Raw genomic sequence first — 14,065 nt, 5'->3', positions numbered from 1 at the left:
TCTAGCAAACCTTTGTTGCACCGCCTCTAAGGCAAGTATATCCTTCCACAGATAAGGGGACCAAAACTGTGCACAGTACTCCAAATGTGGTCTCACCAAAGCCCTGTACAATTGTAGCAAGAGTTCCTTACTCTTATACTCTAATCCCCTTGCAATAAAGGCCAACATGCCATTTGCTTTCCTAATTCCTTGCTCTACCTGTATGCTAACTTTCTGTGTTTCCTGCATGAGCACACCTAAATCTCTCTGAACACCAATATTTATTAGTTTTTCACCATTTAAAAAATATTCTGCTTTTCTATTCTTCCTACCAAAGTGAATAACCTCATCTTTCCCCACATTATACTTCATCTGCCACCTTATTGTCCACTCACTTGATCTGTATATATCCCTTTGCAGGCTGTGTCCTCTTCACAGCTTACTTTCCCACCTAGCTTTGTATCATCAGCAAACCTGGATATATTATATTCGGTCCCTTCACCTAAGTCATTAATATAGATTGCAAATAGCTGAGGCCCAAGCACTGATCCTTGTGGCAGCCCACTAGTTACAGCCTGCCAACCTGAAAATGACCCGTTTATCCCTACTCTCTGTTTGCTGTCAATTAACCAATCCTCCAGCCATGCTAATATATTACCCCTAACCCCATGAGCCCTTATCTTGTGTAACAACCTTTTATGTGGCACCTTATGCCTACAGCCCAAACAGATCTAGAGATGATGCCATCGCCACTGTACTGCATACTGCCTTATTACACCTGGATAAGAGGAACACCTATGTGAGAATGTTGTTCATTGATTATAGTTCAGCATTCAATACCATTATCCCCTCCAAGCTTGTCAACAAGCTCAGTGAGCTAGGACTTAACACCTCCCTATGCAACTGGATCCTGGACTTCCTGACGGGCAGACCCCAGGTGGTGAAAATAGGCAGTAATACCTCCTCCACACTGATCCTGAACACGGGAGCTCCCCAGGGTTGTGTGCTCAGCCCCCTTCTGTACTCCCTGTTTACTCACGATTGCGTGGCCACGCACAACTCCAACTCCATCATCAAGTTTGCTGATGACACTACCGTTGTAGGCCTGATCACAGATGGCAACGAGACAGGCTACAGGGAGGAGGTAAGAGCCCTAGCAGAATGGTGCAAGTACAACAACCTCTCCCTCAATATCAGCAAAACAAAGGAGATGATTGTGGACTACAGGAAGCGGCAGGGGGAGGGACACACCCCAATCTACATCGAAGGGGCTGAGGTGGAGAGGGTTAGCAGTTTCAAATTCCTGGGTGTATTCATTACGGAGGACTTAACGTGGTCCCATCACATCGACGTCGTAACCAAGAAGGCATGCCAACGCCTGTTCTTCCTCAGGAGACTGAAGAAATTTGGAATGGCCCCCCAGATTCTCACCAACTTCTACCGGTGCACCATCGAGAGTATCCTGTCCGGCTGCATCACTACCTGGTATGGCAACTGTACCGCCATAGACCGGAAGGCTCTACAGATGGTGGTGAAAGCTGCACAACATACTATAGGAATTAAACTACCTGCTGTGCAGGATATCTACCCCGAGAGGTGCCGGGGGAAGGCCCTGAAAATCATCAAAGACGCGAGCCACCCCAGCCACAACCTCTTCGCCCTGCTCCCGTCCGGTAAGAGATATCGAAGCATACGGTCTCATACCAGCAGGTTTCGAAACAGCTTCTACCCCCAGGCCATAAGACTCATGAACGAATAATTTATTATTATTTATTACTGTTGTTTTATTTATTATTACTGTATTTCTATTAGTATTTTTATCATTGCTATGCCATATTTATTCCAATGTTGGGAGGACTTGTAAAAATCAACATTTCATTGTGCAGTACACACGTTTGCTGCATATATGACAAATAAAATTGAATTGAATTGATATCGACTGCCTTTTGGAAATCCAAATATACTGGTTCCCCTTTATCTACTCTGCTAGTTACATCCTCAAAAAACTCTAATAAATTTGTTAAATACGATATCCCTTTTATAAAACCATGTTGACTCTGCCTAATCATATTATAATTTTTTTTAATGCACTGTTACCACTTCCTTAATAATGGATTCCAGCATTTTCCTGACAACTGATGTCAGGCTAACTGGACTGTAGTTTCCTGTTTTCTCTCTCCCTCCTTTCTTGAATAGTGGGGTTACATTTGCCACCATCCAATCAGCTGGGACCATTCTAGAATCTAGGGAATTTTGGAAGATCACAACCAATGCATCCACTATCTCTGCAGTCAACTCTTTTGGAACCTTGGGATATAGGCCACCTATTTTGGAACCCTGGGATGTAGGCCATCAGGTCTGGGGATCTGTTGGCTTTTAGTTTCATTAGTTTCTCAAGTTTTTTTCTCTACTGATCTTAATTACTTTAAGTTCCTCACCCTCATTAGACCCTTGGTTCCTCACTATTTTTGGTATGCTTTTTGTGTCTTCTACTGTGAAGACAGATACAAAATATTTGTTTAATGTCGCTCCCATTTCCTTATTTCCCATAATAATTTCATGTGTCTCAGCATCTAAAGGACCAACGCTTACTTTTGCTACTCTCTTCCTTTTTACATACTTGTAGAAGCTCTCATAATCTGTTTCTATATTTTTTGCTAGTTTACTCTCTGATGTAAGAAAACTACTAGGCACTTGGTCTAAGCATTAAACAAAGCTTTAATCAACTGTTTTACAACATGGAGGTCTAGTTGTGTCCTTTGCTAGTTCCTGTTAAGAATGTCGTGCGCAAGCTGGGCCCGTGCCCGAATATTTATACTCTCCCTGGACAGCGCTGCCCGCAGGCCGCTCAGTTGATTCATGTCACTCTCATTCTATTTTCTCCCTTTTTATCAATTTTTTGGTCATCCTTTGCTGGTTTCTGAAACCCTCCCAATCCTCAGGCTTACTACTATTCTTCACAACATTATAAGCTTCTTCTTTTAATCTAATGCTATCCTTAACATCTTTGGTTAGCCATGGATGGATGACTTTTCCCATGGAGTTTTTATTTCTCAATGGAATGTATATTCGTTGAGAATTTTGAAATATTTCTTTAATCTTTGCCACTGCTTCTCTACCATCATACTTTTTAATCTAATTTCTCAATCTACCTTCGCCAACTCACCCCTCATACCTATGTAATTGGCTTTATTTAAGTTTAAGACTCTAGTTTCGGATTTAAGTATTTCACTCTCAAACCCAATGTGAAATTCTATCATATTATGATCACTTTTTCACAGAGCATCCTTTACTATGAGATTACTAATTACCCCTGTTTCATTACACAAAACAACGTCTAAAATAGCCTGTTCCCTGGTTGGTTCCATGACGTATTGTTCCAGGAAACTGTCTCGAATGCATTCCATGAACTCGTCCTCCAGACTACCTTTGTCAATTTGATTTGCCCAGTCTATATGAAGTTTAAAATCCCCCACGATTATTGCATTACCTTTGTTACAAGCTCCTATTATTTCTTGATTGATACTCTGTCCAACGGTATAGCTAATGTTAGGGGGCCTATAAACTACTCCCAACAGTGTTTTCTGCCCCTTGTTATTTCTTAGCTCCACCAATACTGACTCTATTTCCTGATCTTGAGAGGAGAAGGGACGATGTTCAGATATTGTTCTGACATGAAGCTGAGCTGAGTTCTAGAACAATCACAATTGTAGCTAAACCACCGGACACCGGAGTTCCTTACCACCATTCAGTCTGTTTCTTTGTAAAGTTTTGGTTTACCATTTTTACAAGGAAAATAGACAAACGTGATTCAGAATGGAAACAAGAGACAAAGGGGGAGAAATTCAGTATCGCCCTGTTTGGGGCGCAATTATCGGCCAGGCGCAAAGTTTAGCGCCTGGCGCTAATTATCGCCTCCGACTGCAAACTTGGCTTCTATCGCCCCTGGAGGTGATTGGAGCGCTAAATCAGGCTCTACACACCTCTCTTAAGGCGCTAACGCCAAGGAGCGAGGCGCTATCTCAGAGCGCTGGCGAAGCTCATGTGATGTCAGTCAGCAATGGAACACAGACACACTGGCGCCAGCCAGTTCTTAAAGGGGAGGGTCGATCTTGCTCTCCATCCACACCCTGCTCATTGCAGCCTTGAATCTCGGCCTGGAGAGACCTGTACATCAATTCTGCTGGAAAGAACAATTGAGAGGCCCAGGGAAAGAGCTTAGAGTGCAGCCCCCATAGTCTCTTCTAAATCGATGCAAGGAAGGTCAAATCAAAATGAACCTGCAAAGTGCTGCTCAATACCCAAAACTCCTTCACACAGTGTTGAATCTCTCCAGAAGTCTCTCTCTCTCTTTCTCTCAGAATGCATGGTGCAAAAATGTCACCGACAAAAAAAGGCAGGAAGCGGCCGCCTTTAAATAGCGCTCCCCCAGTCCCTTCCCGACTGCAAAACGCTCCCCTCAACCTGTCGTTGCTAGCGGCAGGCAGAACGGCAGGGGGCGCCACTCAATATCCAGTCCAGGGCACTACCGGGGCATTGCACGCTCGACTGACGTCATGATCTGTGGGCGCAGGAGATCGTGGCGGTAGTGTTTAGTGCCACCGCAAAATGTCTGGTCAATTTCGCGAGAGGCGCAAACATCGCCGCGCCCGGGCGCTAGTTGCTTTGCGCCCCATTAGCGCCCTAATGGGAGGCACAAAGCAACCGAATTTTTCCCCCAAAGAGTAAAAACCAACTAACTTTGAACTTTCCGACTGATTTATAAAGCTGGGAATAACCGGTCACATTAGGGGCAATTTGAACTCTCAGGAACAAAGCTGGTGATATGCGTGGGCAATTTAACGGCTGGGCTGCCTTAAGATTCTGTCGGCCAGATGTCCACCCGAAAGGGGCGCCCAGTGTCAGCTCACTGGTTTTGGGCCAGTGAAGATTGGGTGGCCCAGAGGTCACTAAGCCGGCAGTCAAATAAATTTTGATAAAGGTGGGGTACAGAGGGCTTTTGTTGGGAAAAGCGGGCGGGGAGGTGGAAAGAGAGCCTGGGATGACAGCAGCCCAAATGTCATTTGTGGTGTCCAGAGGAGCACTCCTGCTTCTCCTGGCCTCACAAAACCTGACATTTCCTCCGCTGGGTGCGCGCTAGCTTTCACTGAGGGGAGCGTCTGCGGCACACATCCCTGGAGACAGGGTGGGCAGAGGTGGCAGCGACCAGGGTGACAGAACACTAGCTTGATCCTTTTTCTCCACTCCTATTTGTTCCCTCGTTTCCTGGTGACCATATTGAGGTTCAGTTCCACAAAACTTGCTGCCCTTCGGTACCTCTACCGTAATCATTTGTAAAACTGTTTTTGTTTTAAAAACACAAGTTCCACTGTATTATATTCAGCCTGAATTTTCCTTCCCCTCCCTCTGACTGATTCCCCTCCCGATTCCTAACTGTACCCCGCTCTCTCGGACTGCTGCTGTACATAGTGGGCCCACATTATAATACAGCATATCTCATTTGCCAGTTTTCTCAGTGTAAAATCCAGGCCAGGTATGGCAGCAGTGATTGGACTAGTAATCCAGAGGCCTGGACTAATTATCTGGAGATGTGAGTTCAAATCCCACCATGGCAGTTTGTAAATTTGAATTCAGTTAATTACAGTTAATGGAATAAAAAGCTAGTATCAGGTATGTCCTGCCCACAAAAGCAGGACAAATTCAATCCTGCCAATTACCACCCATCAGTCTACTCTCAGTCATTAGCAAAGTAATGGAAGGTGTTGTCAACAGTTCTATGATCTCTTTCATTTCCCCTGATGGTTCAGTTAGGTAAAGTCCCAAGTTCATTCCCTGGTCTGTGCCGAGTTATTTGAACTCAGCCAGGGTGGCAATAGATGCACTACAACTGCCCTCAGCAGTCCTGGGTTAGTGGAAGGAAAGAATCTGTCATAAAATATTACAGCAAAGAAACAGGCCATTTGATAGCCCATCAATTTTGTGCTGGTGTTCTTCTCCACTTAAGCCACCTAGTCTAAAATGACTCTGTACTTGCTCTCCGTATTCCTTTAATATTTCTTTTTTTGCAAGCTACTATCCAATTTCCATTTTAAAGAATTTAAGGAATGGATTCTGCTTCAGCAGCTGTTTGTGGCAGAGAATTCCACATTTTATTCACTTTCTGTAAAGACATTTAATTCATTTTGTGGTCATCTTAAATTTGTACGCTCGCATTACTGTCTCGCTGACCAGTGGAAACTATCAATCATAATTTTCCTTATCATAACCCTTCATAATCTTGAAGATCTCTTTCAGGCTATCCCTAACCTTTCTCATCTTTAGTGGAAAAAACTGCACCTTCTCAAGTCTCTCTTCATAACTGCAACCCCTCATCCCTGGTAACATCCTAGAGAATATCCTTCCTACAATGGGGTGCCCAAAACTGCATGAAATACTCTAACTGCAGCCTAACTAAGGTCTTGTTCGACATTATCATAGAAACGTACAGCACAGAAGGCGGCCATTCGGCCCATCGTGCCTGTGGCAACTCTTTGAAAGAGCTTTCCAATTAGACCCACTCCCCTGCCCTTTCCCCATAGCCCTGCAATTTTTTGTTTTGAAGTATTTATCCAATTGCCTTTTGAAAGTTACTATTGAATCTGCTTCCACCACCCTTTCAGGCAGTGCATTCCCGATCATAATTCATCGTATTAAAAACATCTCTTCTCATCTGGTTCGTTTGTCAATTACCTTAAATCTGTGCCCTCTGGTTATTGAACCTCCTGCCAGTGGAAACAGTTTCTCCTCATTTACTCTATCAAAATCCTTCATAATTTTGAACACCTCTATTAAATCAACCCTTAACCTTCTCTGCTCTAAGGAGAGCAATCCCAGCTTCTCTAGTCTTTCCACGTAACTGAAGTCCCTCATCTCTGGTACCATTCCAGTAAATCACCTCTGCACCTTCTCCAAGGCCTTGACATCCTTCTTAAAGTGCGGTGCCCAGAATTGGACACAATACTCCAGCTGAGGCCGAACCAGTGATTTATAAAGGTTCAGCATAACGTCCTTGCTCTGTCTCTATTTATAAAGCCCAGGATCCATATTCTTTTTTAACAGCCTTCTCAACTTGTCCTGCCACCTTCAAAGATTTGTGTACTTACACCCGCAGGTCGCTCTGTTCCTGCTCCCCATTTTAAATGGTACCATTTTGTTTATGTTGCCCTTCCTCATTCTTCCTTCCAAAATACATCATGATGTCTTTGATTTTGTATTTTATGCCTCAAGATACAAAACCAAGGATTCTATTCACCTTTTTATGGCTTAATCTACTTGTGCTGTCAACATTAGTGGCCTGTGTATCTGCACACCAAGGTTCCTCTGCTTCTTGACTCCATTTAAAGATTTACCATTTAAGGTCTATTTCCTTTTCCTTTCTTAATTCCAAAATGTATTACAGGTATTTCACATTTATCTACATTGAGCTGCATCTGCCACCAATCTGCCCATTCTGCTTACCTCGCTATGTCCTCCTGCAGCCTTTCACAATCTTCATCACAATCACAGTCATTTCTTCAAAAGATTTTTGTAAGATTGGTCATGCATGACCTACCTTTTAGAAATCTATACTGACTGGCCCTGATTAATTCATATTTCTCCGAGTGCCTCGTCATTTCATGCCTTGTTATAGACTTTAGTAGTTTACCAACAAGTGAAACTCACTGACTTATAAGTTTTTTTTTGAAGCCAGTGTTCCCGCTCAAAGAATCTACTGGACGTATTCTTGTTGGTAAAGGGCAGGATCTAGGCTATGATGTTCCCCTTCCTTAAATAGATAGCACTCACTAGTCTAGGCTTATACATGAAGAACAACCACCTGAACATGAGCTAACATGAGCAATGATTGCAGGATGCTGGCATACCTGGTGCTCATTTTCAAGGATATATTTTTGGATGAGGTGCACCAGGTGACTTTTCATGTTCAGCTGATAGCTGTGTTAAGTTAAATCACTTTTTCTTTTTACCTCCTGCCTTTTCTATCAATTTTCTCCCCTTCTGGTCTGACATTGACTTCTTGCTAGGGCATCAGTGGCCTTTTGGTAACTCACCCAAGTGACTATTCTTCATGTGTGAGCCCAGACAGTGATATTCAGCCGTTGTGGGTTTCATGGCTGGGTTCAATCCTACCCTCAAACAACATAAATATTTCCAACCCAAAAGTTTGTTGTGGACATTAGGAAACAACTTTTTTTTTACAACAAAATAGGAAGCTAATCATGGAAAGAAGTTGAGGGGAATTCTTTTTGTTAATAGTAAGTGTTATTTAAATTTTGAAAACATAGGCTGCAGTACAGTTTTAAAACAGCAGCTTTTTGTGTAGTTTACTCAACAGCCACCTACCTTTTTATTCTTGCTTCATACTCAATCTTCTGTTTTGTTACTTCTTGCTTCAGACTTGCTACAAGACTGTGCAAGGCACTGTGATTGCCGGTGGAAGTGTTGGAGACAAATGTGTCGCTGTTATCACTGCTGCTCGTCGCACGACTACTGCAGCCGCCTCCACTACTCCGCTCATATTTGTTTTCGGAATCAGTCCGAAGGGCTGTTTCGTGCGCTGGGCCCTCCAAAATCGGGTCTTCGTAACTTCCAGCATAAATGTCTTGGTCTGGGCAGGTAGTTGTGGAGGAGCGACAGGAGTTTGAATGTTCCATCAGGGAGATTTCACAGGATGAGGTGGACCAGGTGGCACTGTCCACACTCTGCTTGTCATCGGAGTTGGAAAGTGCAAACTGCTGCTGAACATTGTCGTAGGTGGATAGTCTGTTGTGCTGTGTGGATTCGCTGTTGACTGTGTCCTTGGGCTTATTGTCCCTCAGTGTGACGTAGCCATTGGGCATCCACCCTGCAAATCGATTGTTTAAAGAGGAACTCATCATATCTGTGCTGGAGATCCCCATTCTCACTCCCCCATTCTGCATGCTGCCAGTCCCCATCTTGGTCCCTGTTCCTTTAAGGGAGGAGTTTCTCCTTGCTTGCAGACTCCCGTTTGGCAATGTCTGCATTTTCTCCTGGTTTTCCGTGGGGCTGCTGAAGGACCCGTTGGTGACGATACCACTGCCTTTAGAATAAGCCGGATTCTTTTTCACCATGACTGGTGGGCTTCTGTTGACATCCACTTTGCTGAGGCTGGCCCTGGGGCTGCTGCTTGACTTGTTGCCCCCGTTCAGTGCGGTAGGAGACCCCCCATTCTCACCACCTCCCCTTTTGGGCGACTCCGAGTTATCCCAGGAGCACTGACATACAGGCTCGACGGGCGGCTTCTTGTTCTCTTTGTTGAGAGGCGGAGGAAATGGTACTAAGGGTTTCTTTGGTAGTTCAGTGTTATTATTGCACCCGTCCTGTCTGCCCTGAATATCCTCTCCTTCTTTGGGAAATAAATTGTTGTGTTCACTTATAAATACAGACATTAACTGCTGAACCAGGACTGTACCTGCAAAGGGGAGTGATCAATGACAAGAAATTAGTTACAAGCTCTGCAGAATGTACTGTAAAAATTGTCTCTGGAATGAAACAGTGTAAACCTCACAACATTTACTCCAAGCAGACAAGCAGTAAAAGATCATTCATATTGGTGCACAAGTATATTAGCCAGGTTCAAAAGGTGAAACAATCTGCATTGACCTATGCATCTTTTATTTACACAAAATAAACTATTAAAAAATATGACTCTCCTGTTTTAAACCCAGCAAGTACTCAGTTGATTCCACAGTTTGAGTTAATGAATATAATGGTACCAAATATCCACGGGCCTCTGATCCCAACGGAAATGTCATGATCTGTTTGCTGGTGACCTCTGCCGCTGAGGAGGCTGGGAGTTCGGTCAAGGGATGGCCAATTAAGGAGCGTTGCTTGGGCCCTCCTGGAAATATGTCTACTGAACCTCAATTTCACCTTTCCCCCTTATAATAGAAACACGAACTAATCTTAAAATTGGAGCAGTGCCTGTCGCTTTGATGGCGGAGCCAGAGACCCTCAAAGAAATTACAAAAAAAAATAATTTCCCCAAAGGGAAAAATGGCCTTTTATGGTCATTTTAAGGTAATGTAATTCAATGTGGAGAATTGTGAGGTCATCCACTTTGGATCTGAGAAAGACAAATAAAAATATTTTCTTAATGTTGAGTGACTTGGAAAAGCAAAGGGATTTAGGTATCCATGTACACAAATCACTAAAAGCTAGTGCACAGGTACAAAAAGCTATTGAAGTGTTGAGTATTATCTCAAGGGGGCTGCAAATACAAAGGGGAAGAAGTTATGCTTCAGTTGTACAGAGCCTTGGTCAGACCCCATGCGGAGTACATGGTTCTGTTTTGGGCAGGAAGGGATACAGTGCAGATTCACCAGAATAATAATAGGGCTTGAAGGGTCATATTATGAGGACAGGTTACATAAACTTGGTTTGTTTGACCTTAGAAGGTTGAGGGTTGATCTAAATCGAGGTGTTTAAAGTGATAAAAGGATTTGAAAGGGTAGTTACAGAGAAACTATTTCCTTTGATGGGGGGAATCGAGAAAAAGGGGCAATAATCATAAAAATAGAGCTAGGCCATTTGGAAATATCAGAAAGCACTTTTTCCACATAAAAAGTAGCAGAAATCTGAAACTCTCTCCTCAAAAGGTTATGGATGCTGGGTCAATTAAAATATTGAAAACGGAGATCGATAGATTTTTGTTGGGTAAGTGCATCAAAGGATACGGAGCACAGGCGGTTAAATGCTGTTGAGTAGGAGTGCTTCTCTGGGCCCCACCAGGAAACCTTGGGCCACCCCTACCCCGGGATATCCCCCATCCCCTGACTGTGATCTCCTCACCACTTACCTTAGTGCCAGGGACCATTCTTGTGAGTCCCCAGCATTGGCCTCCTACTGCCTGAAAATCTGCTCCCATCTGCCGGCCAGGTAATGATTATTGCTGGGTTTGGGCAGGAGACTGACCTCCAACATTAAAATGTGGCCTGAAAATTAAAATGGCCTGGGCCTCCCGCCATCATCCATGGGAGCTTTGCTCCCGTCCTGCCATCCACCCCTTCTCCCCACTCCACACTTGCGGCCAGAGTTAAAATAGCAGCTTTGGGCAATACTATAATTGACCAAAATCATTAATCAAGACTTCGTCAAAATTATACGGAACAAAGTCAGTTATCCAAATACTCAATTTTCCAATGTGTGGAGAGCCTCACCTTTTTTCTCCATAACTAACACCTGCACCCCAAGCCCCAGTGCCTTACAATACATCATGCAGCAAAACGAAAATACTCTAGGGGAAAAATTCGGTATCGACCATTTTGGGGCGCTAACTTTAGCGCCCGGTGCTAATTAGCGCCGGCGACCGCGAAATTGAGTTTTAGCGCCCCAAGAGGGAAGTACTTCCTTCTTAGGGTGCTAACATCGGAGAGCGGGGCGGAGACTTCAGCAGCGCTGCACACTGGGCCGTGCACATTGGGCCGTGCAGCGCTGCCACGTTCAAAGGCTCCTTCCTTCCCTTAAAGGGAAGGGCCATCACTGCAGGCTCTGCAATTTAAAAAGTACCTACCTGGACCACCAAGGCAGCCGCGATCCCATGCAATCAGCCCAGCACTTAAGCAGAGTGCCAGCTGATTGATCGCGGGCAGGAACCTGCGAAAATACTAGAACAGGAAAGGTAAGTTGTTTTTTTCCACTTACCTCAGCCACCTCACCTTTAATCATCACCCCCGAAGCGACCGGCCGCCTGATGCACGCCTCCTGCAGCTGACGGTGTTTTCGACCGGCGCTGCTGCAGGGGGCAGAAGTCAATTTCGGGTCTGGGGCGCTACGCACAGTGATGACGTCACGATCTCCGGAACAATTGGGGCACAATGCCGTAGCGCCGCTGCAAAACTCCCGCCGAGTATGGTGGGAATCGATGTCAGCGCCGCGCCCGGCCGCAAAGCCATTTGCGCCGCATTAGCGCCCCCGGGGGGCGCAAAGACACCCAATTTCACCCCCTCTCTGTATTGAGTCAGCTACATAAATTATCGGAACCCTCCTTGTCTCAATTAATTTGTAAAACTGATTGTCACTGATGCAAACTGAGGCTCATTACTAGAAGAACGAAGCGGGAAGTTAGAAGAAATGGATCACATGGAGGATTATTAGAATGCAGAATACTTTGTCATAGGTGACTTTTGAGGCAGAGATTATAGGGCAGATTTTCATCTGTTGCACTTGGGTGTAAACAATTTCCTAGGCAGAGAGCATAGAGAAAAATCAGACAGGGAGAATCGCACGCCCGCCAATGGCGTTTACCCAACTTTCCAGCTACTGAAAGTAATGGACAGAAAATCGTGCAGGCTCCATTACAAACACGGGATCCTCGCCGGTTATTTTCCTCTGTGTGCTGTGCAGAATATGTGTCCCAATTTCTAATACCATTTAAAAGTGACCGAGATAAACATTTAAAAAGGAACAATAGCTAAAGATATTTGGAAAGGACAGGAAGTGAGATTACAGCAGATTGGTCCAGTTGAAGAGTCAACCCTGGCAGAGGCTCGATGGCCCTGTAACTATGGTTTTCATTTTTTTGGTTAAAATGCTGAACTCTGAGGGGTCATTTTGTGACTAACACCTTCAAGAAATCAGAACTTCAGCAATCGCTCTTCAAGATTTGTCAACCATTCATTTAGATGTCCAGAAATCATTGCACAGCACTCACCCTGCCGAGAGCCCGTAGTCAAGAGAATTAACCCTTTAAATTTCCCCCATTCATTTAAAAAAAGCAGCTTTTTTTCTCAACATAACCTTTTGTTATATTTATTGTGAAGTGTATGAGATAAGGGAGATAAATGATTCTTTGATAGTTTAAATAAAGTCACGTCGGGCAAAAGTATGTCTGATTAAATTCCCCGTGTTGCCTTGGTCTCAGATTACCACCTCCAGCATGCTGGCTGCAGCTTTACATAAAAGTAGTTTTTTGAGTTCCCTTCAAACTCAGATCCAGATGGCAGTAACAATGAAATATTCCACAATATGGGATTTCTTGTAGTTCCCCAGGCAACTTAGATGCCAAATAATTCTATTTAAATTAAAGTTAATTTAATTTTAATAGTCAACAGCGGTTTTCTAACACACTGGCTTACCTTACAGTACCATTGCCAGTTTGCAAACTTTATATTCCAAGAGATTTATTTTATGAATCTTATCTGTTAGGAGAGTAATTTGACCCAAGAATGCTGCAGAGGGCCTCATCTATTATAGAACACATTTTTAAATCAGTTCCATCTGAGGTTTTATTTTGTTTCTTTACATTTCAATAAACTAGATTTTAGTATTAAATAGATGTGTCTTTGTGACTTTCCCACAATAGTAAGATCACTATTGCAAATATCAAATTGCAGCAAATTGTGACTCTACGGGGACAATTTTAACCCTATTCACCCGGCAGAAACCAGTTGGGTGGGCAGTTAAAATTGCCCAGGTTACTTTGCCACCCTCGAGCCACCTGTATCCTCGTGACCACGATTTTTACACAGGCTTCTGGACAGGCAGCTAAGGCGCCCGCTCAAAACTGACATTGTCCTTCTTTAAATATGTAGATCGGGGTTTGATGATGTCATCAGGCCCGGACTACAATTTTGAACCAGGCTTGAGCAGGGAAACCATTGTGGCTTTCGTACAAGGCTGAAGAGAGTCAGGACCTGCGGAAAGACGCCCAAATTGTTTTACTTTCTGTTGTGGGGTCAGCAAAAGCAGGAACAAGGAACGTTTACACCTCCCCTGTCTGGACTCCACCTTTCCCTACACTTATCTGAGGGCGATGGGCCCCCTATTTTCCACAAGCTGGCAGTCACTTTCCACTTCCATCTCACCTGTTTTGTGTGGAAAGTGGACTGGCAACCCATTAATTAGGCCTGTTAATGATGTTAAAGTAGCCTGGGCTTGATTTTTCCTTGCGTTTCCAACTCACATCGCCACTCGCATGCTCAAAACCTGCCCAGAGTTCAAAATGGGGCCATTAAATTAGTTTTCGGTTTCATAATCTGGACACACAATCTAATACACACTAGCACAAGCACAATAAATCAACAAGCTA

At 44.0% G+C, this 14,065-nt stretch overlaps 1 protein-coding gene across 7 annotated transcripts in view; it reads right to left on the bottom strand.

Annotated features, from left to right (window-relative positions):
- The window catches only part of arhgap24 (Rho GTPase activating protein 24), a 730,398-nt gene that overhangs the window by 13,920 nt on the left and 702,413 nt on the right, over positions 1–14,065 (bottom strand). For all 7 annotated transcript variants that reach the window (XM_085963615.1, XM_085963657.1, XM_085963627.1 and 4 more), the window contains one exon: positions 8,359–9,448. In XM_085963615.1, coding sequence (XP_085819741.1) covers positions 8,359–9,448 — 1,090 coding nt within the window. The remainder of the gene's footprint in view (positions 1–8,358; positions 9,449–14,065) is intronic.

Source organism: Somniosus microcephalus, chromosome 2 (genome assembly GCF_052327205.1).
Source record: "Somniosus microcephalus isolate GS21.2 chromosome 2, FLI_Smic_1.0, whole genome shotgun sequence".
NCBI lineage: Eukaryota > Metazoa > Chordata > Chondrichthyes > Squaliformes > Somniosidae > Somniosus > Somniosus microcephalus.
Note: the sequence above shows the minus strand (reverse complement) of the source record. Positions and strands in the feature narration are given on the sequence as shown.